General features: G+C 40.8%; 2 protein-coding genes across 4 annotated transcripts; both read right to left on the bottom strand.

The window, feature by feature from the left end:
* Window positions 1-951: 951 nt before the first annotated feature.
* LOC108115407 lies at window positions 952-21,672 on the bottom strand. 2 transcript variants are annotated; one of them, XM_041817771.1, is made up of 6 exons: window positions 21,653-21,672; window positions 3,233-3,949; window positions 2,665-2,778; window positions 2,441-2,602; window positions 1,921-2,371; window positions 952-1,674 (listed from the first exon to the last, which is right to left on the bottom strand). In XM_041817771.1, the coding sequence occupies exons 2-6, from the start codon at window positions 3,885-3,887 to the stop codon at window positions 1,464-1,466; spliced, it is 1,593 nt and encodes a 530-aa protein (XP_041673705.1). In that variant the 5' UTR covers window positions 3,888-3,949; window positions 21,653-21,672; the 3' UTR covers window positions 952-1,463. The 2 variants fall into 2 exon arrangements, with proteins under 2 accessions (XP_041673705.1, XP_017082334.1); XM_017226845.2 differs by lacking the exon at window positions 21,653-21,672 and adding an exon at window positions 10,128-10,574.
* Window positions 14,646-23,729, bottom strand: LOC108115401 (neuropeptide F receptor). Of its 2 annotated transcripts, none has more exons than XM_017226839.2 (6): window positions 23,449-23,729; window positions 21,653-21,869; window positions 18,012-18,402; window positions 17,777-17,946; window positions 16,337-17,226; window positions 14,646-15,277 (listed from the first exon to the last, which is right to left on the bottom strand). In XM_017226839.2, the coding sequence occupies exons 2-6, from the start codon at window positions 21,815-21,817 to the stop codon at window positions 15,262-15,264; spliced, it is 1,632 nt and encodes a 543-aa protein (XP_017082328.2). In that variant the 5' UTR covers window positions 21,818-21,869; window positions 23,449-23,729; the 3' UTR covers window positions 14,646-15,261. The 2 variants fall into 2 exon arrangements, with proteins under 2 accessions (XP_017082328.2, XP_017082329.2); XM_017226840.2 differs by having other exon boundaries at window positions 23,536-23,729.
* Window positions 23,730-23,744: the final 15 nt, after the last annotated feature.

Below are 23,744 nucleotides of genomic sequence, written 5' to 3'. Positions count from 1 at the left end.
TAATGTGAAAGTAAAAGAAAGAAAGAAAAGTAATATTTGTTGAAATTTTAATAAATGGGCGAAAAGCTAAGTCAGCTGAGGGCCTACTTTGTGCCCAAACAGATAAATTTAAAATCAGTCAATCTTACGAAAATATATTAATAACTTACTGCTTTGAAATAACTTCTATTTTTAATTCATTATTGAGTAACTCTATCTTAAAATTAACTTCTTACCAGAAGTATTACCAAAATTGGATCAAAATATAGCTTAAGCGTATTTTCTTCTTAGGCAAATAATGCAAGAAAAACTGTTTAATGGGTTAAATCAGCCAGCAAAAAGTAAATTTTATGTAAATAAATATTATGAGCTCCCTAAATAAGATTGAACTTCCGAATATTTTATTGACGAAAAACAAATTGCGGAAAATGAAATTTTTGAATATGAATATGCTAATGTAATGTCAGCGAAAGTAAAAAGAAATCTGTGGCTTTTCGATTATAAAGTAAAGGTGTAAACATACAAATAGAGGACAAAACAGAACTACATAAGAAAATGATTTATAGTTAATAAAATATTTCAGAAATAACTTTAAATCATTACATTTAATGATTACTAAATAAGCAGCTAGTACAAGACACAATATTCTGTCTCTAAACTTCCTTAAAAAAGGCAAATGCAAATCAACGAATACACTTACCTTGAATGTTTGCTTATAATTAAGTTTCTTGTTTCTCAAAGTCTGGCAGAGATTTCTGTGTAATGCAAATATTTGCATTGAATCTGAAAAGGTGTTTCCAAGCTGGTGTCGCCAGACAAGCTGTTCCTTATTGTCGTCAATTTAGATCCAGAATACGCTGATGAAGCCATGTTCCTTGTTTCCTTGTTCCTCCTTCCAATCGAGCTCAAAATCTTACATTTGTTCTTAAAGACAAAGCTTATGGCAACCCGTTGAAAGTTAAATTCCAATCGTTCAGTGGTACAACATAATTTTATTGATTATTTAGGACATTGAACAACGCTCGCTGACTAATCGCACATAACATAACAACAGAATAAATATTTAAAAATAGACGGGTTAAGTTTAAACATAGAAGTCGTAGGCTAGAAATAAATACTTAAAGAAATTCCTCTAAATGGCTAAAAATAACAGCATCATCCAGTAATTGGTGCTCGCGCTAATTAAACTACGAAACAAAGTTTCCTATTTACAGCATATTAATGAAGCCCCCACCTCAGCCCCCGCCCCAGCCAAACCCCATTCCCACCCTCCGCTGACAGCTGCCGTCTAACGAACTTTTATATATGGCTAGGCTATCCTATCTAAAGTACGATTTGCATAATTACACCGCCCATCCCCAGAGGGCCAACCAGCCTTCCAGCTATCCAGTCAGACGGACTTTCGACGTGACTCCCACGAACTTTACTGTCATCGCGACCCCGCCCTAAAGCATCCTCCGTGACTTTGCGACCCCCAACTCCGTCTACGCCAGCTTGCGGGCCTGAACCAGTTTGTTGATGTCGTTGTAGGTGGACAGCATGGCCGGGTTCTCGAAGTCCTTCAGCTCCTTGCACTTGGCGAAGGTCTCGTCGCAGTCGATGCCATCCTGGCCGTCCTTTGCCGCCCGCATGTACTTGAAGAACCGCAGGATGTCCGGGTTGTCGGAAGTTGGCTTACGCAGCTCGTTCAGCTCCCTGAAAAATATAAATAAGCAAAATACAAATAAGTACATGGGATTTCAATTGGGCAATTCGATTTGAAAGTATAAAAAAGTAATTTTAACTCGTCGTGGGAAATCCTTTCTATTAATCTTTCAATACAGAAATGGCTCCAAGGCCACTCTAATTTGAAAATGGTATTCCAAAAGTCAATAAATACCCTACAGTATTCACTGAACTGCGATTAATTATGGCATACTTTCAGGCGGAAAGCTAACTCACCTGCTCAATTGGGCGGAGACGAGGTTGCTGTAGGGAGCATACTTTGCGGGGTTGGCATACATCAGACAGATGAGTTTCTCACGGCAAGCCTCGTTCTCCGGATTCAGTTTAAGCTGGGCAAAGACCGAATCCAGTCGGGATAAAAGTGGACTGTAGAAGGGATCATAGTTGGAGAGCAAAAGCGATGAGCTGGGCACCTTTTGAAAGCTCTGGAACGTGTTCATCACCGCCGGCGTGGGCTTCTTTGTCATTCCCGGAGCACCACCACCAGCACCTGCACTGAATGATCCAGACATACTCTGGGAATTCTTAAAGGAAGCAGCTCCAATGCTCTGCAGGGCACTAAGATAAGTATCCTGCATCATCTGCTGACCTCCGTAACGCGAAAGAGTGGCCTGATTCACCGAATTACCATTGACCTGGGCGTATTGCGCCTGCTGCTGAGATGCCTCTGCAAAGGTAAGCAAAACACATAATCAAAATCTTCAAAAGAAAAACATCCTTTTTTGAGCTAGCCAACCTGCATTGTACTCGTAGCCAGCTGGAGTTTTGCCCTCGTCAGCCAAGGAAAACTTGCTGTCGTCATCGAAGTTCATGCTGTTGTCCCGGAAGTCCAGTTCCTGCGGCGGTTCCATGGGGCGGATGAACAACGGCACCGAGCCAGCTGAACCGGATGTGATGCCTGGCCCAAAATGAATAACAAATATTTAAATTTATTCAAGTCCTCTAAGCTGAAGTAGTTACCCTTGCCAATCAGTCGGCTTACACTGCTGATGATGGTCGGCAGGAACATGGCGAAAAGCACGCTCTTTAGAACTTGAAGACCCATGTAGATGGGCCACATTACCTTCTTTAATCCTAGAAGGGAAAGAATGGATATCACTTATTTTAAATGCATATTTGTAATCATCAAAAAATATCCACTTCAGTCCATTTTCAAGTGTACTTAAATAAATAACTTCTTGAAATTTGATGCCTGGTTAGCAAACTTGGGATTGAGTTCTTAGGAAAGGTTTTAGGTGGGACGTATATGATTTGCCTTTTGATTTTTGGTTTGGTTTGACTTAGAACTTCACGTTGAAGAGTGGTGGATGCAAATTTAATTTCTCTAATTTGATTTGAAGTTTAGATCAATAGAAACTGAATAGGGATTTTGCACAGAACTTCTGCAATTTTTTGGTATAGCAAAAGGAACATAGCTTTCAGCTTAATGGGCAATAAATTACGTTGGGAACTTTAATGGCCACCTTATGAAAATTTTAATAACTTTCACGCATATTGATTCAAGGGCATAGTAAATGACTTCACTTACCACTAAAGAAAAGCAGACGTGCACTCTCAAAAGCTCTTGGAACATTCAGCTCCACATTGGTGTCCTCCAATATGCTGCGTGTACTGCGCCTACCAGCTTCCGCGTGTGGATGTGAATGGTTCTGTTGAAGGGCAAAAACCAAGCCAGGAGTGGGTTCGTATTTTCCCTGACTAAAGAACTGCTCCACATATTCCGTCAGCAGATCTTCAAGGCCCTTTAACTCCGCATCGATTGAGGCAGCGGTTGCGTTAATCGCGTTGACTGATGGACCCTTAGGCTTCTCCACTTTCTGTGGTGAATCCGACTGATGCTTAAAGTTCCTGCGGCTCATGGCCACTGTCAGGCGAAGATCACTCTCACTTTCCGCCGGCTGGAACACTCTGTACTGGCCCGACTTGGTGAAGACATTGCGCGAGATAAACTCCGGACTGATGTCGATGGGCAGGATGGGCCGGAAGGTGTCATCATTGCGCGGCTGACCTGCCATCGTGGTGAGGGGCTGACTGTAAGGGACTCCGGACTCCGAAACATCTGCTGATATCATCGCCAATTTGCAGAACAGGATAATTCCATAGAGCAGTGGACTGCACCGTCGCTTTCTGTGGCTGTTTGCTTTTAATTTCGCTCCGTCGATGTCCTGACTCCCCATTTTCATTATCCTTCGCCTTGCAGCTGCACTCGCATACCAAGGTTCTCCGTTCGATTCGATTCAGTTTTCTGTAATGAACAAATGTGCCGTTCAGAGGGGATTTTCTTGTTTAATGCGATAGAGTTGTGGCCAATTTCCGCGAACTCAGCGCGGTTGGTACACGAATAAATAACTTTTTTGGAACGTGACAGGCAACTGAAAAAATGGCAACCTGATAAGCGCATTACGTGAGTCCTTGAATGAATACAGGTACAAGAAGACTTCGTATACAGTCGAAAAACATTGTGATTTTTATTTGCGCAAATCTATATTTTAGCCCTTGAGTAAAGCTTAAAGGTTAATCATTAATTAAAGGTACTACGAATGAGCTTACAATTGGCATGAGCCAGAATCATAAGGTTACATATTGTAAAATGTGTTCCTGTTAATCATAAATAACTTGTTAGATGTGATAAATAAAACCCTTAACCACGGTTCATTTTGTATCTTCCAGTCTTGAAGTGCACTTCAATTTACCATTTTGGATTGATTTTGATGAATTGAATTTCCATTTGCGTGATGTGCATTATAATGGCTGACTTAGATATCATTAATTATGTTTTCTTTTAGTTTAAGAGTATTTTGCTAGCATAGTTATAAACGAACAGGAATTCCAGTGCTAGCCAGAATATGTACATAAAAAATAATAATATTTCTATCTTGCTTAATATGTAGGGCTAAACTCTTGCAAATAAAAATGTTAATTAAGAAATGTAACATTGAGATTTATCAAAAAGTAACAGCACAGGAAATGCTTACAACCTTTCTTTAAAATATAAGCTATATTTCTTATTATACTCGTATTAAAATGTTTTAAACGTTCACTTTTAAGGCGAGTAGCTTATCGTGTAAAAAGATAATGAGCAAATATAATCGATTTAAGTGCCTTATTACCTTTAAGACATTTTCAGACAAATATTTGTTTTAGTTTCTGTTCGCTAACTCGTCGGGTTAATACAATTTATTCAATAATTACCCTTTCCCCGAATTATTTCCACAATTTTCTCGTTTCGTGCGTGAATTTCAGCTAATTTTGTAAATCTTTTTTTGCTAAAGCGAGAGGTAATCAGCAGAGGTAATTCGAGTTTGTTGAGCCCATCAAATAAATGCCTACCTTTTCCAAATTTTTCAGGCCAAAGCTTATATAATTCATAGTTGTAATGGGATTACGCTCACAGTTGGTTTACAAATAATTGCAAAATGTAAAGTTTTTCGAATTTTCTATCCCCAAAGGAAATTGTTCACTATAACGAGTGGTCCATTTAATAATTTACCCGATTTCAGGCTAATTTTGTGCAGTTACAAACATTACAATGAGAAATATTTTTATATGATTGTTAGGTATGTAATTTTGACTATTTAAATTGAATACAATCATAAAATGTGTCTAAAAAATATTTCTCGTAGTGCAATTTAAACAATGTTGTTTGTTTCTAGGCCTGGACGCTAATCAGGCCTGGTAATGTGAATGATTTGCTGTTTCCCACTTGATGGGCATCTCAATTGTAGAGGCTCGTGCCCAACACCAGCCACACCCCCACTGCCCCCTCTTAAAACTGCCTCTCTTCAGCACACAAAGCACGTCGCCAACTTTTTATTTGCCTTTGCCATTCGTCGCACTCGTTTTGTGACACGCCATCCAGCATACGCCATATTCCGTACACGCCCGCTCCACACTTTGGGGCTGTGGGGTCCGGAGAGCTCCTCTGCTCCACGGGGAAAAAGTGAAAATGTACACTGTTTTGTTTGTGTTTACCCAGCACAGCGCTTCGAATGCGTTGGAAATGCCTTCAGACTCAGACTTCGGACTCCAGCCCAGATCACGTTATTTTCGTGTTGCATTTTCACTTTCGATTTTCCACGGCAAGAAGCACGGGCATGGGCACTAGCACTGGAAATGGAAGTGGCAGTGGCAGTGGCATGAAAAACTATTACAGAACTGAGTTTGCTGGCTGTAAAGCCGCAAATTACACCCAACAATTGCGCCTCACAAAGCGAATCAGCGAACTTCTTGTTCTCGACTTTATTTGTTTGCTCTGCCATCAAAGCTTAGAAGTTCCAGAGTCTGCCTTCTGGCGTCTGCAGTCGACTGTGCAGTAATGAGAAAACACATGTTGGCAGGTGGTAAGAATGCTCCCAGTTAATTATCCGCGCAGCGCTAATGTTTCCGGACTGGAAAACCAATGAGCAGGGGGTGATGTCACTCCAAATCGTGCAGGAAATGCCTGATTACTCTGACTATCACGTTGCACTAAAGCCTTCAGCAACAGATATCTGAAGTCAGCCAAAGTGAAGGAGAGGAAATTTGAAATTTAAGGATGTGCACTTGCTGGCAATGACTGACAGTGAAAATATTCTCGCGACAGACTCATATAAATCCAGTACTTTCACAATTACTTTAATTTAAAGGAAGCGAATGAATCAGCCTTAAAAGTTCTATAAAATTTTACAACGCCCACACAAATTATCAAATAATGTGTGCAAAAATCAAAACAACATACAAAATGTAAGCCTTTTTATATAATATTCTTAGAAACGTAAAAAGTATAAAGCCAACTTGGGCTAATTGTTAAAGGTAATTGGAATATCTGTAAAAATTATTTCCATAAAAAATTAAACTGCCGGTTAATGCAAAAAGTCCACACTTTAATATATAATATTGTGACCCAGTTAAATATTTATATTTGCTTGTGAGCTTGCACTTTTAAGCGTCTTTAGTGAATCGCATTCAATAGAAGCAGTTTTTAAGCCCCACTGACTGATTGAAAATAGTTTCTCGTCGGAACTCTTGAAATGGGAAACTTCCCATGGCATGCAGTGGTTTTTTGTTTGTTTGTTTTTGAGCCTCGAGACCGCTCAACTCGCTTTGTTCGGGCATCAAGATGCATCTGGGGATTGGAGGAGACAGTAAGCTAATGCAGAGCGCTAATGGAAACATTAAGATCATTGCCAGCCCATTAGGGGCCATCATTTCTGAGTTTGCTCTTTTTGTCGGGCGATGAGTATTCCCCGATGTGGCTGTCTAAATATCTCATCAAAAAGTATCGCCAGACGATTTAAGCTTTGAACTCCCCCGATGGTAGGACCAACACTTTGGCTGCATTAATTATTCAGAGAGTGAACGCTTTTGGGTCATGGCAATGGCATCATGCAAATTAGTTTTTTAACATTACAATTAGAACTTCCATCAACCCTTTGGGCCCCGCCTCCCTTTGGCAAGACTTGGTTATGGTTTGTGCTCGGTCTACCTTCATGCTCTGATATGCCGCTCTGATATAGTTAAGGCAAACTTTTCGCAGAGGCGGCGTTTAATCAGATTTCTGCCTCCCTGCTTTTACCATATTATTCCGTTCTGTATTCTGTTCTCCGTGCTGCGGCGCTCATCCGAGGCGAAGTTTCCCAATTAAGTCACAAAAGTTTCCTGGGTTCTGATCTAATGGAAACCGATGTCTCGGCCGCACATGCTCCATATTTCCATGGGCTGCTTTAACTATAACTATAAGTGGAGGGTCATGGGGCTAATAAGCTGGCTATCATTGTTTGCGACACGCCCGTCCAACGACTCTTAAAAACCGTGGAGCCACAAAGTACAAAACTCAGACGATGAGCAACCAGTTTGGCAGAAGAGCTGGTTGACAAACGGCGTCCAGTAACGGTCGAACATGGTCGTAAACGCACTGCATCGTAACTGTTAGTGTGTGACATAACTGTTAAGTCCAACAAAGGCCGAGAACAAGTTGGCCCAGACCACAGGTTGGCCGGCAACCAAGGAGAGCCATTTGGCCATCTGTTGTGGTCGGATTTCAGGTGCATTGTGAATTCACCCACAGATAAAGTCTGGCTCTGTCGGACAAATGGGGAATTATTGTTGAGAAGGTCAACTTTCTGTGGTAGCTAATAATTTCAGGTCAAACTTGATTCCATGTCTCCCATTCATTTTTACTACAGAGCTCTTTTTCCAAAGAAAGTCAATTTGAGAGAGATATTTAAAGGCCATCAGAGGAAAATAAGGAAAAACCACAAGAACAGCTTACCCTCAAGGGCATTTAATATTGTTTTTTATTTGTAAGAAACTAAAGCAATTAAAATTTGATTTCTTTCAAGGTGTCTTTTCTTATTTTCAAGGTACAATAAGTCAAAGCAAAGCTATGATTATCTTTGGATTTTGCTTTAGTTAAGGGGCTTAAATTAAAGATGAAAGACCGAAACTATAGTAGTTAATGGGAGTTTATAAAGGTGGTTAAAGTAAGCTGTCATCAGGCTTATAATGACAATAAGTTATTCATAGGCATATATGTATGTTCTTAGGCCTTTTATAAATCCGTCAAATTTTTGGCAGCTTCCCAGTCTTAGAATAACCTTTCTCCAAATGACTTCTTGATAAAGCCGGAGCGATAAAAACCTGAATACTAAATTGATTGAGTGCGAAACCTTCGTCACTCTGTAGTCTTTGGCAGCTTTGAGCTGAACATTAAGTCACATACGATAAAAATTGTCTGACAAATCTTGAATGGCTTCAACTGGCTGTTTTCTCGGCTTAACTGGTCTTACTCGAAAGCGGAATAATGGTTGCTACGTGAGGAACTTGGCTCAGACCTTTTCGGAATGGCTCAAATCGATTCCGGGGAGGACTTTCGGTTTCAGCTGAAACCACCTGGCAACCCGGCCACCCCACAATGCAATCTTGGTTTTCGCCAATTAGCCGCCAATTTGGGCGCGATGTTAGCAGGCCATTAGGCGCTGATTGTTTTATGGGGCGTTTCCCACTCGCATCCACTGATTTACATGCGTGCCCAGCACCTAGGTGGTGTTTCTATTTGACTGCTATTTGAATGGCATTCGACTGCTGTTCCGCTGGGCTTTAGAAAGTCGACTGCCATTTATGTCATTAAGTCAGTGCTGTAAGCCCAAATTAAATTCACTCGCAGTCCGCGAGTGATGCAATCGCTGCTTTCTGTAAACTTACTCAAATGACATTTAATTCAGCGCCAATTCGAGCCGAATTCAAGTGCCCGTGAAACCATTTTGACATGCCCATCTTGCGAGGATGTGGAGCGAGAGCACTTCCATATGGAAAATAAGTGTGAATGCGGTCTGCATCTGCAGCTGTCGGATGATATGAGTGCTCTCGACAAGAAAGTTGCTTCTCCACTGAGCGATGTTTAAAAGCTGGCAAAATGAAAGTGCGAGTCGGGCGGATGGCTCGCCACTGGGAAAACACTCGTGACTCACTAGGATGTGCCACTGCCACTGGGGCTTCCTCTCTGCCCCTGAATCCAGCCCACATGCATTTCACTAAGCTGAACCACTGCACCACTAACCACAATTCCACGGCTCACTGGAAATTAATATGTGCTCTGCAGTCCGATTAAAGGCAATGATAGCTGCACAGGGAAAAGTTTGAACACTTTTTTATGGCTCTATGATTATTCTATGTATATTTTGTTGGTTTGTTTTGATGAATGATAACTCCAAAAGGTATTTTCTGTTCTTGTCTTTTCTTCTGTGAAATTAAAAGGTGTGTGCCTAATAGAAATTGTTTTACAGAGAAGTAAACAAAAATAAAGATGAAATGGCAGATACAAAGTCTATGCCATTTGTTAGCATATAAAAGAGAGATATTTTCACAATACCATCTTGATCCATACATATCAAGCAAAACCCTATAATTTTTCGCTGTGTGACTCACTCCTCCGCTCGTATCATTTTCATAATTTTGCAGTTGATCGACTGAGACGAGGGCTTTCTTCGACGCATTTTTACGCGCTGTGAGCCGAAAAAAGAAAGTATCGTTAAACATTTGGCGACGCTTCGATTGCCGGCCGAGTTGAGCAGATGATTCCCTTTTGGCCAGTTGGGGTAGGCCATCTGCTCGTCTTACGTAACGTCTCTCAACAATTAATTACGGAGATTGTGGAGCTTTTCTATTAAGTTAGCGGCCACACAGTGTGAGACTCTTAGATTCGGAGATACAAATGCGGTTGGACAGTGAAATGAATGGCTTGAAACAGCCGCAACAGTGTCGACAGGGAAATGTTAACAATCGGTTTCTTTTCTGTCTTGTCGGTGGCAACAACCTTCTCCCTAGCCCTGGCTATAATTTATTAATTGTCCGAATCGAGACTCGTGAATAAAGATTGCACGGAGGATCTCCGAGGTGATTAATGGTGCAACTCACATGCGGTCATCAATTACAACTCAATTTACCTTCTCGCACTCTGGCCGCGTATTTCCTCCAGGAGTTGCTGGTTTACTCAATTGTTTCGAAATTGGATTTTTGCATTCGACGGTGGAGAGAAGAACTTTCTTCGACAGACTTTCGTTTCTGTGTGTTTCGAAATCGGAATTGCATTCACTTCACCGCTTTGCGTCGGCTCTCCGATTTGGCCTGGTGAAAATACTGGCCGAAACCCGTTCACTCACTTTGCTCACTTCCTTTGTCAATGCAATTGCCAAACCTCGTTTCACCTTAACTTCACTTTAATCCACTGGACACTCTGCACTCAAAGCCAGTACAAACAATGGCTAAAACTGCTAACTAGTGCAGCACACGCCACTGATATGCTGTATTTTGGCAGTTATTATAATCAATGCGTTACTGGGATCGCGTACCAGTTTTTCTCGGATTTCTCGCGCGCTTGCGTCTGCCTTTGAGCTCGCGAAGATTTGGACTGCCGGGCGAAAGCCAAACGGCGGGTGCCATCAACCAGTTTCGAGACTTACGTAGTGCTACGTGAGCGGATTGAGTATTTTACGTGGCGAAGAGCGGCTTAAGAGCGCCGCTTGGCAAGACTTTAAGCCGGGCCAAGAGTTGAAGGCAACAGCTGGCGGCAAAGACGATTGTCAAAGCCGAGCAGTACACAGGGAAAAATGGGAATCTTTCGATGAAAGATAATCCTTAAAAGCTAGCTTATATAATAACTTTAAATAATTTTACTTAGAAAAACAGGTATTTCGTTAATTTTCTACTGACCGTTTAAAGTGAAACTTACCATATTGCGTGGATCTATCTCAAAAATCATTAAGTTGATAGTACCATAAATCTTCACTTTAAAATTTACCAAACTGTTAATTTTTATAGATTATATACAAGTAGGTATATAGGTATAGGAGATTACAATCTATAACGTCTACCAATTCAAACGACAAAATATTAAATAAATGTTCCCAGTGTATAGCTGCATCCGTGGGCCGTCCATTTTCTCCTGCACACGGGAAATTAGTCGCTAATGAAAATGGCTATTCTCTGGACAGCTCACAAAACCCTGTCGCCGTGAAATTGCATGTCAATTTTGCATGTGGATATGTATGAATAATATGAAGCGCTGGAAATATGTCAAGTCATGGCGCAAACTGAGCGTCACCAAATGCTAACGGAAAGCGGTCACTTAGTCAGTCAGTCGCTGGTTTAGTCAAACTTTCGATTTTGTTTGCACCAAGAGGGAAGCTGTGGGACCTCTGTGGAAAAAACTTGGCCAAGAGTTACTGCAAACTTTATTTAATTTGTTACAATTTGTTTCTTTTTGTGTTTTTCCCCGCCAGAAGCGGTTAAACTTTTGAAATACTGAGCTTCCCCACGCAATTTTCACCCGATTAAAAATAATTAATATTGCAAATTGCTGTCAAAGTGTGGATTTCGGAATTTAATAACAGTAGTAGAGAGGTTTAGGGATATTGAAAAGCAATTATTTAAGTATTGCTCTTTCATGGCTAATATTTAGGAGCTAAAAACAATTTTAATCATCAAAAACGTTGTCAAAGAAGTTTCCCTCATTATTTTAAGGAAAATCCAATAGTTTACTTCTAAATTAAACAGTTTGATAAATAACTCAGACTAGGACACTCATTCCTAACAAACTCCCACTACCTGAACAGAACAAGTAACAACGTGTGCTCATTATGCAAGATCTCCCAGATTGATATTCATCTCATTATTTGTTCTTGCCCCTTCCTCTCCGACAAAACCCTGATCCAATCAGCGTCATAGCGAGCCCCACAGATACAAACTTCCTAAACATCCTCAAGTTCCTGGACAGTTCCCATATCACCTCCCAAAGTTAATTAAATCACTTTTTTCTGTAAATAAAATGTAAATAGCAAACCAAAGTAATATCTTGTATATACTCTTAAGTTAATCATGTACATGCCATTTTTTAATTTTAGTCGACATGCTATTGCTCCTATCCGTTTTGTTAGCTTTAGTTTTACCTAATTGTTAGCCTAAGATAAGTAAATAAATAAACTAAAAATGTTATAAATTTTTAAAATTAATACTGATACAAAATTTGCTTCAAATTTAAAGCCAATTTATGGGGATAAAACTTGGCAGACAAATCAGAGCTACACTTTTCAAGATTTTGTTTGCCAGAGTTTTAGTTGCAAACTTTTTAGTTTTCTTTATTGGTAGCCAAAGTGTAATGGATTTGTGGGTTTCTGGGCTCAAACCAATCATGCTTTGCTGATTTTGAAACTAAATAAGCCCCCAGGACAATCCTTTCTCGTTTCAGTATGAGAAAGCCTTTTTGTAGACCCAATAAAATACATATGTTTCCTGGAAACATACTCTCTCTGTGTAAAATGCACATGTTGTCGTCGAGGGGATTAGAGGATTAGGGATTCCGAGCACAGTACAATGGGAAAATGCATTTGTGCACATCTGCAGAGCATTTTCGATTTCTATAAATATTTAAACTGGACTAGTTTAGCAGCGTAAAGTGTAAGCAGATTTTCACTTATTTATAAGTGTACATCGTTTGATCTGTAAACGGGTTTCGTTGGCCGGTTTACGCATGAGAAAGTCGTCGTTTAGAATTGGCCAACTGAGCGTCACATTGTTATTAATTTCTGGTGACAAACTTTGCCATTGACTTGTGGCTAACGAGCGGAAACACCCCACACCCTCGACCATCGTACGACTAGAGCCCCGAACCACTGAACCACTGAGAAGCTCAAAAGCCAAAACGAAATGAAAGCCAGTTTATGAGACCGCAAAATCAATAACCACTCTCAATGTAACAATGGTCCGAGCAATGTTTTCTAAAAGCCCAACGCAAATCGGGGCCAACTTCTTGCCCAGACAAAGGCCGAACAATTGGCGAACTCCCATTTCGGCCATCCCCATGTGAAAGTGCTCGCAGCGGATTCATTTAGCACCTATTAAAGAGCCGCCAAAGATGTCAAAGAAAGCCTCCGACATCCTCCATCATTTCCCACTGACACACTGACATGTGTCCAACAGCAGCGAGATGCAAAGATTTAAGTGCCTTGAACCCATCGAACACATATAGTATTACATTTCAGTCTGAATCTGAATTTTGGAAATTGGTATGCGAAGAGGGTCTTGGACTCGCCGCAAATATTTGCGAACCTTTGCTTTGAATTTTATTCCAATCATTAATTTCACTTTTACTCATAAATATGCTAATTGGCAGCTCACGCCGGTTCCGAGCAAATCCATCGCATCGATTTGTGAAATGGGAATACACTCGCACCCAGAATGGTTTTGTTAGCATTGCGCAATCTGCATGAGAAGAAAGTGAGATGGGTTTCCGTAATCATCGGATCGCGGCGTTGGCCCAGGGGAATGGGAAGGTGCGGAGCCGACTGAGTGTGACAAAAAGTAAAATAAACACTTTCACAAGCCGCAAGTGCATGAGCCCCATGGGGCCGTGTTCAGCCGTCAAAACAAACGGTCAACTGACCGTTGACAGTTTTACAGCAGCCAGAAGCAGGTGAGCCGCTCCTCTCCCATCGCATCACGCATTCCCAAAGAAATTTTTAATTAGTTTATTTTATTTCTGTTTCATTTTTAACGCTGCCTGGTGGGAACATTTCACTTTTCCGTGCCATTCATAATTCACTCGCCACCGGTCACGTTTGAGTCACACGTCAACGAACTGTGAACTGTAAACCGAGCTGCGAATTAGAGGAGTTGGTGACTGACCTTTCGCCCACGACACTCTGTGTAGGCCTTAATTGAAATGTAATCATACACTAATTCAGCCTACCTTACGAAATATGCGGCCTAATGAGTTTATTATTAGTAGCTAACCACTGGCCACCCTAATTGGGGTGCTCAATTAAATTTCAACGGTTTTGTTTTGTTTCTTCCTTCAAACATTTTTAAAAGTAGAATTTTATTATTTCTACTTAAATTATGTATACTATATCTATTGAGGTTCTGGTTCTCAAAACTTCCTCATGACATTGACAACCAGTTCGTATGCTTATGGGCTATTTTTATGGGTCGTAGGTTTTTATGCCGCTGCTGCTTGAGTGTCTCGAACCCACAAAAGTGTCAAAGGTTAAGTGTTGGGCGGGTCAGCTGCTGTTTATGGTTGTGGTTGTTAAGCTGGAAAGCACAGTGTCCCTTTTTTCAGCTCACACTTAAGGAATATTCTGTTTTGCTGAAAATTTTGTAAAGGCAACTTTAACTTTCTCACAATTACTTTGCAGCTTAATATTGTTCCTTTAAGGTGATCCGACTGTACTTTAACTTACTTACCAGTATTTTACTGCATAATATTATGATAGCCTTAAAAGATCACTGCACTTATTAGAGGAAACACTCTAGCCTTCCAGTGTTTTTAATTGTTTTAAAGAGAAAAAAAGGAGAATTTTCTAGAAAATGAACTTCCCACACTCTTTGTAAGTTAAGAGGCATCTCCAATTGGCACTTCCAGCGATACCTTATAACAAACTCTATCCAGTGAAACATCTCCAATATGCAGGACTTGTAAACAACATTTATTAAAATATTTTGCTGTGTTTGCCACTGACAGGCATTGAAACAGTTTTTCTGAGGATGTTTTAAAGTTGCTGACATTTATTTTAAAGTTTACTTTACAACTATGGACTATAAATTAAATTCACTTTCTATTCGTGAACATTTAAGTTACCCTAACATTAGATAATAGCAAACAGAACATCAATAATGGCTAAATCTAAGCTTAGATGATAACAAGAAATAGCTATGAGAAAACGAAAGTATTTGCTAGGAACTGTTTGAAGATAACTTATTTGAGGTCTTAGGCGTATTCGACTTATCAAATACCCGAAATCCAATTGGGGGCTCAATCAATTACTTTCCGGATACGAAAGTGATCAAACCTTAGACTTAGTCCGACTCGGATGATGGATGCGATGAGATGCTCGTTTAGGAATAGATTACAGGCTTCTAGATTGATACTCGTGTGTGTGTGTGTCTTAACTTAAGTGTAACTCAGCTTGGCTTTGGATCACTGGACAATATGTGTTTTTTCTGTAACTCTAAGAGCGAATTGGAAGTCGCATCACTCGAACGCCGCTCCAGCCGCCCGCTGCTCCAGGATTGATTGCCAATTTAGTACTGTTCCAAACTGAAAATGTGTCACAAAAAGCTGGGTCATAATCGATGGCTGCTCAAAGCAAATAATGTCACAACATGGCAACGACAAGAGTTACAGCTCGTCAAGGCAACGATAAAAAGAATAGTGGAGCGCATGCATACACTGAGAAAAAAGCGAAAATCATATTCAACCGAGAAACAATCGTGTTCGAGTCAGAAAAGAGCGAATTTGTAAAATACGAAAAAGGATACCAGTATTTCAATAGTCAAAGGGTTATCAAGATTGTATTAAAAACTTGAAATTAAGTAAAGTTGTAAGTTTAATTTGTAAATGTTGGTAGAAAAATGGCTTAGTTAGTAAATAATAAATTTTAATTAATTTTCTAATAATAAGGTAAACCAAAATACAAAATATATTTATATAAAACTATTATGTTAAATGGCATTAAGTTTGTTAAAAATAATAATTAATTTTACATGTATATATTAACGAGAAAATAATATAATTTTTAGTGAGAGGTATAACTGGTTATATGTTAGATTACAAACTTATTTTGGAATGATTATTTAAAAACACATATTTTAGTTATAGATTTAATAACTCCAAAAATTAATCCTGGTATTAATGGCTCTAAATATTGTAACTCAAGGAACTTATGTATAATAAATAAAAACAAAATCAAATACTGAATTTACTATCGATAAGAATTAGTATTAAAAATACTAAATACTAAAAAATACTGTTGTGGTAACTTGATAACTGGTTTTTTACCCATCATCATAGCTTTAAACTTAAAAAAATATGATGCCCTTATTTAAGACCTGAAGTAAAACGCTCTTAAGCAGATTTCCTCAACCTAAGATTACTAGTTTTCGCTCAGTGTGCTCTGGAAATGGCAGTTGCAGTTGGAACAAGTGAAACGTAAAGGGAGCAGCAGCGACGCTTGGAGCATGCAAATCCAATCAGCCCAAGGGCGTACAATATGTCATGCACGCGTGTGTTCTGCGAAGGTGGGCAGACTGGGGGTGGTCAGATGCAAGGGCATGCAGACCGGACCTTGAGGACCTTAAGGGCTACCCTGTGCTTTACCGCGGCATTAATTTGGTGACCTCCGAGGGCACGGGATTGTGGTCTGTGAGGGCTACCGACTCGGTAATGGCGCTGCGTAGTCCGCCCTCCTGGTGGCCGGTCATAAAGTCGGTGGCAGCCAGACCGCCATCACCGCCGACGGTACCACTCTGGGCCCCGCCCGGCCCCAGCAGCTTCAGTTCGCCCTTGGAGAGATCGGCGCCTAACTTGCGACGCCTTCGCGCCGCCGCCTGGACGTTGCAGCCTGTCGTATGACCGTTAAGAGCAACATTAGTGTCTGAGCAACGGCAGAGCAGTTCTTGAAATTCTTTACGGAAGTTGTCGTTGAGCCAGCCGTAGAGCAGTGGGTTGGAGCAGGCGGAGCTCATGCCGATCATGTGGCAGATGGCGTAGCGCACCAGCATACTCTGAGTGACCGGCGAGCGTTCCATGTCCGCATATAGATTGAAGAAGTTCAGCGGCAGCCAGGAAACTCCGAAGATGATGGCTATGCTGATCAGCAGGCAGTTGGTCCGCTTCATCCGCCGTCCGCGCTCCACCTTCCTCTGGGCGGAGGCTGCCTGCACGGCTACCACGGTGATGCGGCTCTTCAGCTTGTTGTAGATCCCGAAATAGGCCACCGAGACGATTAGGATCGGCACTAAGTACTGAACGCAAAGCGAGAAGATCGAATAGTAGAAGCGCCCGTTGCGACTAGGCCAATCTTCAATGCAGTACGGTATAGTGTCTTGCAGCCCGATCTGCTGAAGGAGCGCCGGCGTGTCGGTGTTGATTAGCTCCTTGTAGACGAACAGCGGCGAGGCCAGCAGGAGGGACAGTGCCCAGATCCCCGCCAGGATCGTCACTGCGCCCACGAACTGAAGACTGTCTCTCGTGGGGTAGACGATTACCTGGAATAAAAGTTAAGGGTGATTCAAGGATAACTCGGGGAATATGGCTCTAACATCCAGCAGCTAGGTTAGCCCAGTTATCATAGTTGCCCAACCTTGCCTGGGATTTTAAGATGTGTTTTGTAATATTTATTATTTACATTCTTTTAACTAACTAATTAAAACGTCTGAACGTTCACTCATTCCCTTTGAATGATATAATCTACTATCAGCCTTCTTATAATAATATTTATTCTGGGAGCAGCCCTATTATTTAATTATGTGTACTCCTATAATGAATAGCTAATAATCCTTCTGACCTCTATACATCATCCCTTTTAATAGTTCTTGTTTCGGCACCATTTATATTAATAACTATGGTCGTGGGTTAAGCATTCGTGTAATCGCCAAATATTTACTCAGAGCCCATCGATTTTCGCTCAACGTCCAATTTAATGGTTACAAATTGAAGCCATTCACCTCATTAATACCAGGACATGACTTTCCTCACTCGATTGGTCCCATTTGCATACTAATGTTGGCATTATAAATGGTTTGAACAAGGACTAACCTGATATCTGTCGAAGGCGATGGCCGTTATGGATATTGTCGACACGAAAATGCAAAGTGCCTGCAGCATGGCAATCGTTTTGCAAAGGATGGAGCAAGAGCCGTAGGGCCAGTACTTTGACAGGATCTCCATCAAGGTCAGGGGCATGGTGACCAGGCATAGAAGTAAATCTGAAATACCACTCAGATGAGAAACGTCTGTCCTCCGGCTGAGAGGCTTAGAGAGGGTAACTCACCCGATATGGCCAGGTTCAGTATGAAGAGATTGCGGGCAGTGCGCATGATGGGCTTCCGGACCACGGCTATGACCACAAGGGTGTTCCCCAGGGCGCCGAACACAATTAACACGCCGTACATGCTGATGAGCATGTGGTACCATGGGCTATCCACCGCCCTGTTGCTCAGGAACCTGTCGATGAGCACCGGATCCAGCGGCCTGCTCCCAGTCTCATTCATCTCCGAGGTATTTATGGCCGTTGTGTTGAGGGCGTGCACCATGCCCAAGTCCAGGTAGTCCAGAGGATGCCGGTCGTCCAGATACCGCACACTGTTGCTGCTGCTGGCATATCCACTCAGATGTTCCCCAGCCGCCAGAGGTCCCGGCTCCGTCTGGTTCATGCTGATTATCTGGCAAACAGAGAGGACAAGCACTGTCTCATTATTCCTCAAATCTGCTGCGAAAATATTCAATTGTCAGGGGGCCGGAGGAGGAATATGAAGGAAACTTTGCGCGCCACATCACGTATGATTTATGAGATTGGCTTGCAGCACACGCCACACATTTTAGTCAGCTGCGAAAGGCAAATTCTACTGGTTTATGGTTTACTGGCCTGAAATACGGGCCAATAATCGTATAAAAAGTTTGGTTCGGTGCCAGTAGGTGGCCCAGTACCAAATGATTCTATGAGCCTTAGACATGAATGAAGGTTCTGACGCCTCAGTCGTAGTCAGACACTGGGAGAAATTATTGATAGTTCTACTCAAAATTGCTTAAATTGACTTTCTACCTTTCATGTTAAAAGGATTGTCATTTATTTTTAATTTAAGTTCAGAATATTGTTGTATATATATTATTATTATTTTTATTCTAGCTCATTTGCCCTTTTCTTTATTAAGAAAAATATTTGACGCCTTTCATTTATCCGAGACCCTGCTCGTCCCCATCATGTCTTCTTAGTATCTACTTTTTCTTCAAGAACTAACATGATTAAGCTAAATGATTTCTAGAAAAACCCAAATGTGTTTGTCATTTAATAATTTCCGGCTATATACTATACTTTTATGCCCAAAATAAATTGTTTTAAAAAAAATATTCTTATGATATTCGAATTATTATTTAACATTTTCTTTATTTCATCTTAATTTATATTTTTCATTTGTGCTCACCTTAAATCTTGTAAAGACTCAACGCGTAAGTTTTAAAACAAAAATAATTACATGAAGTTTATTGATTAAAAGTACCAAAAGAAGAAAAGTCAATTAAATATAATCCATATAATTAATAGCATAAAAAAATATTTATTCCAGACCAATAATTTCATGAATGCATTTTGAGGTCTGCCGTACAAGACTGTATAATCATACTGCAGTTCTAGTAAAAAACCTTATCTTGATGGTAAGTCCGTTTTTCAGTGTGCCATTTTAATAATTGAGTTGAGATGTCAGAGCTTGATAAAAACTTGAAACGCCCTTGGTATTCGCCTTTTAATGCTCTTCTGAACACTGACAATGGCCTCGACTCGTGGGACTTGACTTGCAAATTATCTGCTACAGGATAACTTTCACAAGGAAAAATCGTTCGCTTTGTTTTAAAGTTTCGTTCGGTCTTTTTTTTTTTTGAAAAATGCCTTCCCATTCGGTGTCAATTTATGGAATATCTCTGTTGAAAATACTTCGTTGCCAGGGTCGAGTTAGTGGCTTGTTTTTGTTCAGCTCGTAAATATTCATGCATTACCCGGCGCCATAATTTATGCACAACATTATGGCGAGACATGCATTTAATTGGAAAAAGTCAAAAGTGCCGTTCTCTGGGAAATGTGCGCTTGATGGCTGGCATTTGCCACCAGAACAAGATATCCTGGTGTCGAGGGACAGCCGTCAGACAGAGGTACAGATACAGAAACAGATACAGATATAGGCAGGTTATAAATGACGACATTTGCTAAAAATAATTGTGTAATTTTATGCGCCGAATGGATGCGCACTTGTCAGTATCGATAAAAGCCGATGGCTCCGGCCGAAGGTGGGCGAAACAGACTTGTGGGGCGCCCAAAGGTATGCATTACCTCTGACAGCTGCGATAAATGAAGCGATAATAAATCTCTCCAATCGGAAGATTACCCTGCCATCCATCGGATGGCCGGAGAGGCGGAGTTGAAGACAAAGTTGCCATGGAAATTTAATTTCAAGTTAGCCGGCACTTAATTGACTAATATTTGCACTACCAACTCAAACATCGGAGCCCTAAATGGAAAACTCTGCCAACCGCAAACTGGTCAGTCTGTAAAATGGTTTGTGTGTATCAGTTGGGGATTCCCCTTCCGCCCAGGCGGAGACCTAATAAAAAGTTTTCTCCCCAAAAAGGAAAGGAGCAATGAAACAACGCCCGAAGTTGATCACCAATTTGTCGCAGAAGTTCCAATCACAGTCCAAGCACGAGTTCGATGAATTGGCTTGCAAGGTGGAAATTGAATTTTCATGTCTTTTTCCTCCTTTTTCCCAAGGCAAGGGAAAACCACTGCGCAGATGCTTTCCCGTTTCGGTTTGGGACGAAGAAATGGGAGTTGGTGTCGGGAGAATTATGTAAAGAAGCCTCAAGTTATCGGCAGTTGTCACAAATTTGGTATAATTCTTGGGATACAAGTGCCTCCAGCCTTTTCGCCTCACTGGATAAGTGGAGCGTGACAATGATTTTAAATGCCAGCCAGTTTTCGGGAAACTCGAACGGATTCCAGCCTGCTGGCGTTTTGACTCAGCTATTTTTGTGATTTATTTGCGACGGGTCTCTTGTTTCGCCCACAACAAGATGGATTTTATTGCCTCTTGTGCGATTTGTTTGCCCCAAATATTTCCTGGCTCCTTTCCTGGCTCCTTTCCTGGCTGATAAATTTATCAGTTGTATATTGTCTGCCCCGGGACATTTTCCTTATTAATTGAAGTCGATTTAGTTTGAACATAAAAGAGGTAAGAACCAGCTTGAATTGGCCTCATCTGTTCGGATGGTCAAGTCCAAATTGTTCTACTCGAAAGTGATGTGCTGTGCTTAAGCGGAGACATCTGGCCGAGTGCGAAACTGGGTTTCTTGGCAATTAATCATCTAAGCTAAGCTGCTTAAGGGCTAAACACAAATTCTCACCCATTTGAATGAGTTCTTTGCAATTTAATCACGCTCCTAGTGCCGTTTAACACTTCTTAAGTGTCAAAGAAAAGCCGCAGAGTGCTGGGTTCTCCTTGAGATAAAAATAGGAACCCATAACACTCATGCACATAGTATGTGCATAAAATCAGGCCCACGAAATGCTATGCGATTGTGTAACCCAGGACAGCAATTATTGCGTAAATTGATATGCTTTTGCTCGACTTTTAAGCCTTCTTCGAGTTTTTAAATTGCCCACAAGAAGAAGAGGGGCATTATTGTGAAATTTGTAAGGTTCCCACTCCAGCAAATTGGCATCAATCTGGCGGTGTATCCTGTAAATGTCAAAGAAATGGGGACTCAACCAGCCATATGGCCAACTCGGTTCCAGCCAGATTCCCCCCAAAGCAACTCGAACAAACTTTTTCATTTTAGGAACACAGTAATTTCGTTCCGTTTGACATCTACTCCGAAATGGCTTCTTGAGCTGGCTTTAAGTATTTATATTGCAATTACACTCACCATCGTTCTGCAATCTCCTCCGCCTTGGGGATATATATGCTGTATATTACGTAGTGTTGTATTGTTCTTCCTGGCCGTCGTTTGTTGTTTTTCCGTCTGCAAGTGACACGAGTGACTCTCCGTTTTTTTTTCGTTTTTCTGGCTGCTACGGCAGCAGATGCTCATTTAGTTTCCAATTTGAAATGCACTCATGGGACTTCACTGTTGTCTTTTCCGTCTTGAAATTATAAGAAATGAAAACATTTCAGCTAATGGATGTCTTGGTTGATGGGTCTGGATACATCTAGCTCTTAATCTCCGCAGCCAAGCTGCCTGTCAGCATAATCAACTTAATTAAAATGCTCTAAAATTCCCGAAATATACCGAAGTTGGGACACGTCTTAATCCCTAGTGCAGCAAACACACGCGCCTGAAGCCAAAAAGTTTTCACAAGATAGTTGCACTTTTTAAGTGCCTTTGGGTGTTCCAGTTTTTCATGCATCGCTATTCATAACTTTTGGAACATTTTCTGGCTCACTTCGAAGGATGTTTCTTCTCCGGTTAAGACATGCTCAGTTGAGCGTCAAACCCTTATGGCACTTCGGAGCTTAAATTGACTCGACAGTAACTTTAATCAAGTACTGCTTCATTTTCAGATTAAGCTGATTAAGGGATTAAATCCCTTGACATTTTGAAAGACTGCTTCATTTTCACATTGTTTTACACTAAATAAACCTCTGAGGTTTTTAGTATACAAAGTTTGGAAATCAATGTCATATTTATAACACCGAAATTGGTGGTTAGGAGTTAAAAAAAAACCTTTCGAATAATGATTATTATTTCATAATCATAAGAGAAAATTTAATGGATTTAATAGATTTATGAAAAAGCTAAAATCGACCGACTTAGTGCAAATCTTAAGAAGACGTTTTCTAAAGTAATGCACATTTTTTAACAGTTTAAAATAAAAGATCTTAAAAATAAGCAATCACAATAATCGTTTCTTATTTTCTTAGTCTTTACTTAACAGCTTTAAGACAAAATAAATGTTTAAAGTCACAACTCCTTAAAAAAGTTCCAAGTCGGTAAGCAATAAATTTATTCAACCAAAGCTCTGTCTGAATTAATTCTCATATATATTTGCGTTCCACGATTTATTTGGCCTCAGATGGTTAATTCCTCATGTCATTATATTAATAATTGCGCCCATATTCTTGTCAGTATTTTTTCTTTAATTCACGAAATATGGCGAGGATATATACGCCTGGAAATCTGCTTCATTATTCAGAGTCCATTAATAATGCCATTAAGTAAATTGCTTTTCGGTTGTATTTTGCGTTGGACTGCAGCACTCGTTTACATCTCATTACGCGCGATGCACATTCATTAGTTTTCCATCGAATGGAACTCAACCAAAGCCAAAACCTTCTCCCCCAGTTTCCTGAGTCCATCAACTGCCCTGTAGTTTCGTTAAATAACGATTTCTGCTCTTTGCCCACTCACGTCACTTGGCATTACAGACTGGGAAGATTTGTTCTCCCGGGAGACTCGCGCTGGAATAATATTTTCTTTCGATTAATTCACAACTTGCAGTTCAGATTCATTGGAGCGCTTTCGGAAAAATAATCATAATAAATTCCGACCGACAGCGGCGGAGCGTCCGGCAGGCAATTAGCGAATTTCCGCGGCCCACTTTCGGAGCAGGGTACAAAAAGCCGTAAATGTCGAGGTTCCGTGCGAAATCTTCACGCCTTCAGCTTTTTAATGACGGCACATTGCTGGGAAAACAAACACAAAACACTGCGTCGAGGGCATACCTCTCGGAATTTTGGATTCCATGTAGATTCAAAGAGTTTTTGGCTGCCTCAAAATTCTGAATAAATATTCAGCCGCATTTTGATTACTTAGAGTTTTCCACTCGTTTTTATTACAATAAGTTTAGGTGTTTAGTTTGGCTGTTTACTGATCTCCGATAACCACACGCGTGCACAGTCAGCGACCATCTGTTGGCTTTTGGTGCGCATCCGCCGCTTATATAGCCTCGTATCACACTATATATCCGCCTGATTCTGCCTTTCGGAGAAGAGCGCGTTGCGTATACGCCGCGTGGCAC

Source organism: Drosophila eugracilis, unplaced genomic scaffold, assembly GCF_018153835.1.
Source record: "Drosophila eugracilis isolate 14026-0451.02 unplaced genomic scaffold, ASM1815383v1 contig_1897, whole genome shotgun sequence".
Lineage (NCBI taxonomy): Eukaryota > Metazoa > Arthropoda > Insecta > Diptera > Drosophilidae > Drosophila > Drosophila eugracilis.
This window is presented reverse-complemented; position numbering and strand designations above follow the sequence as displayed.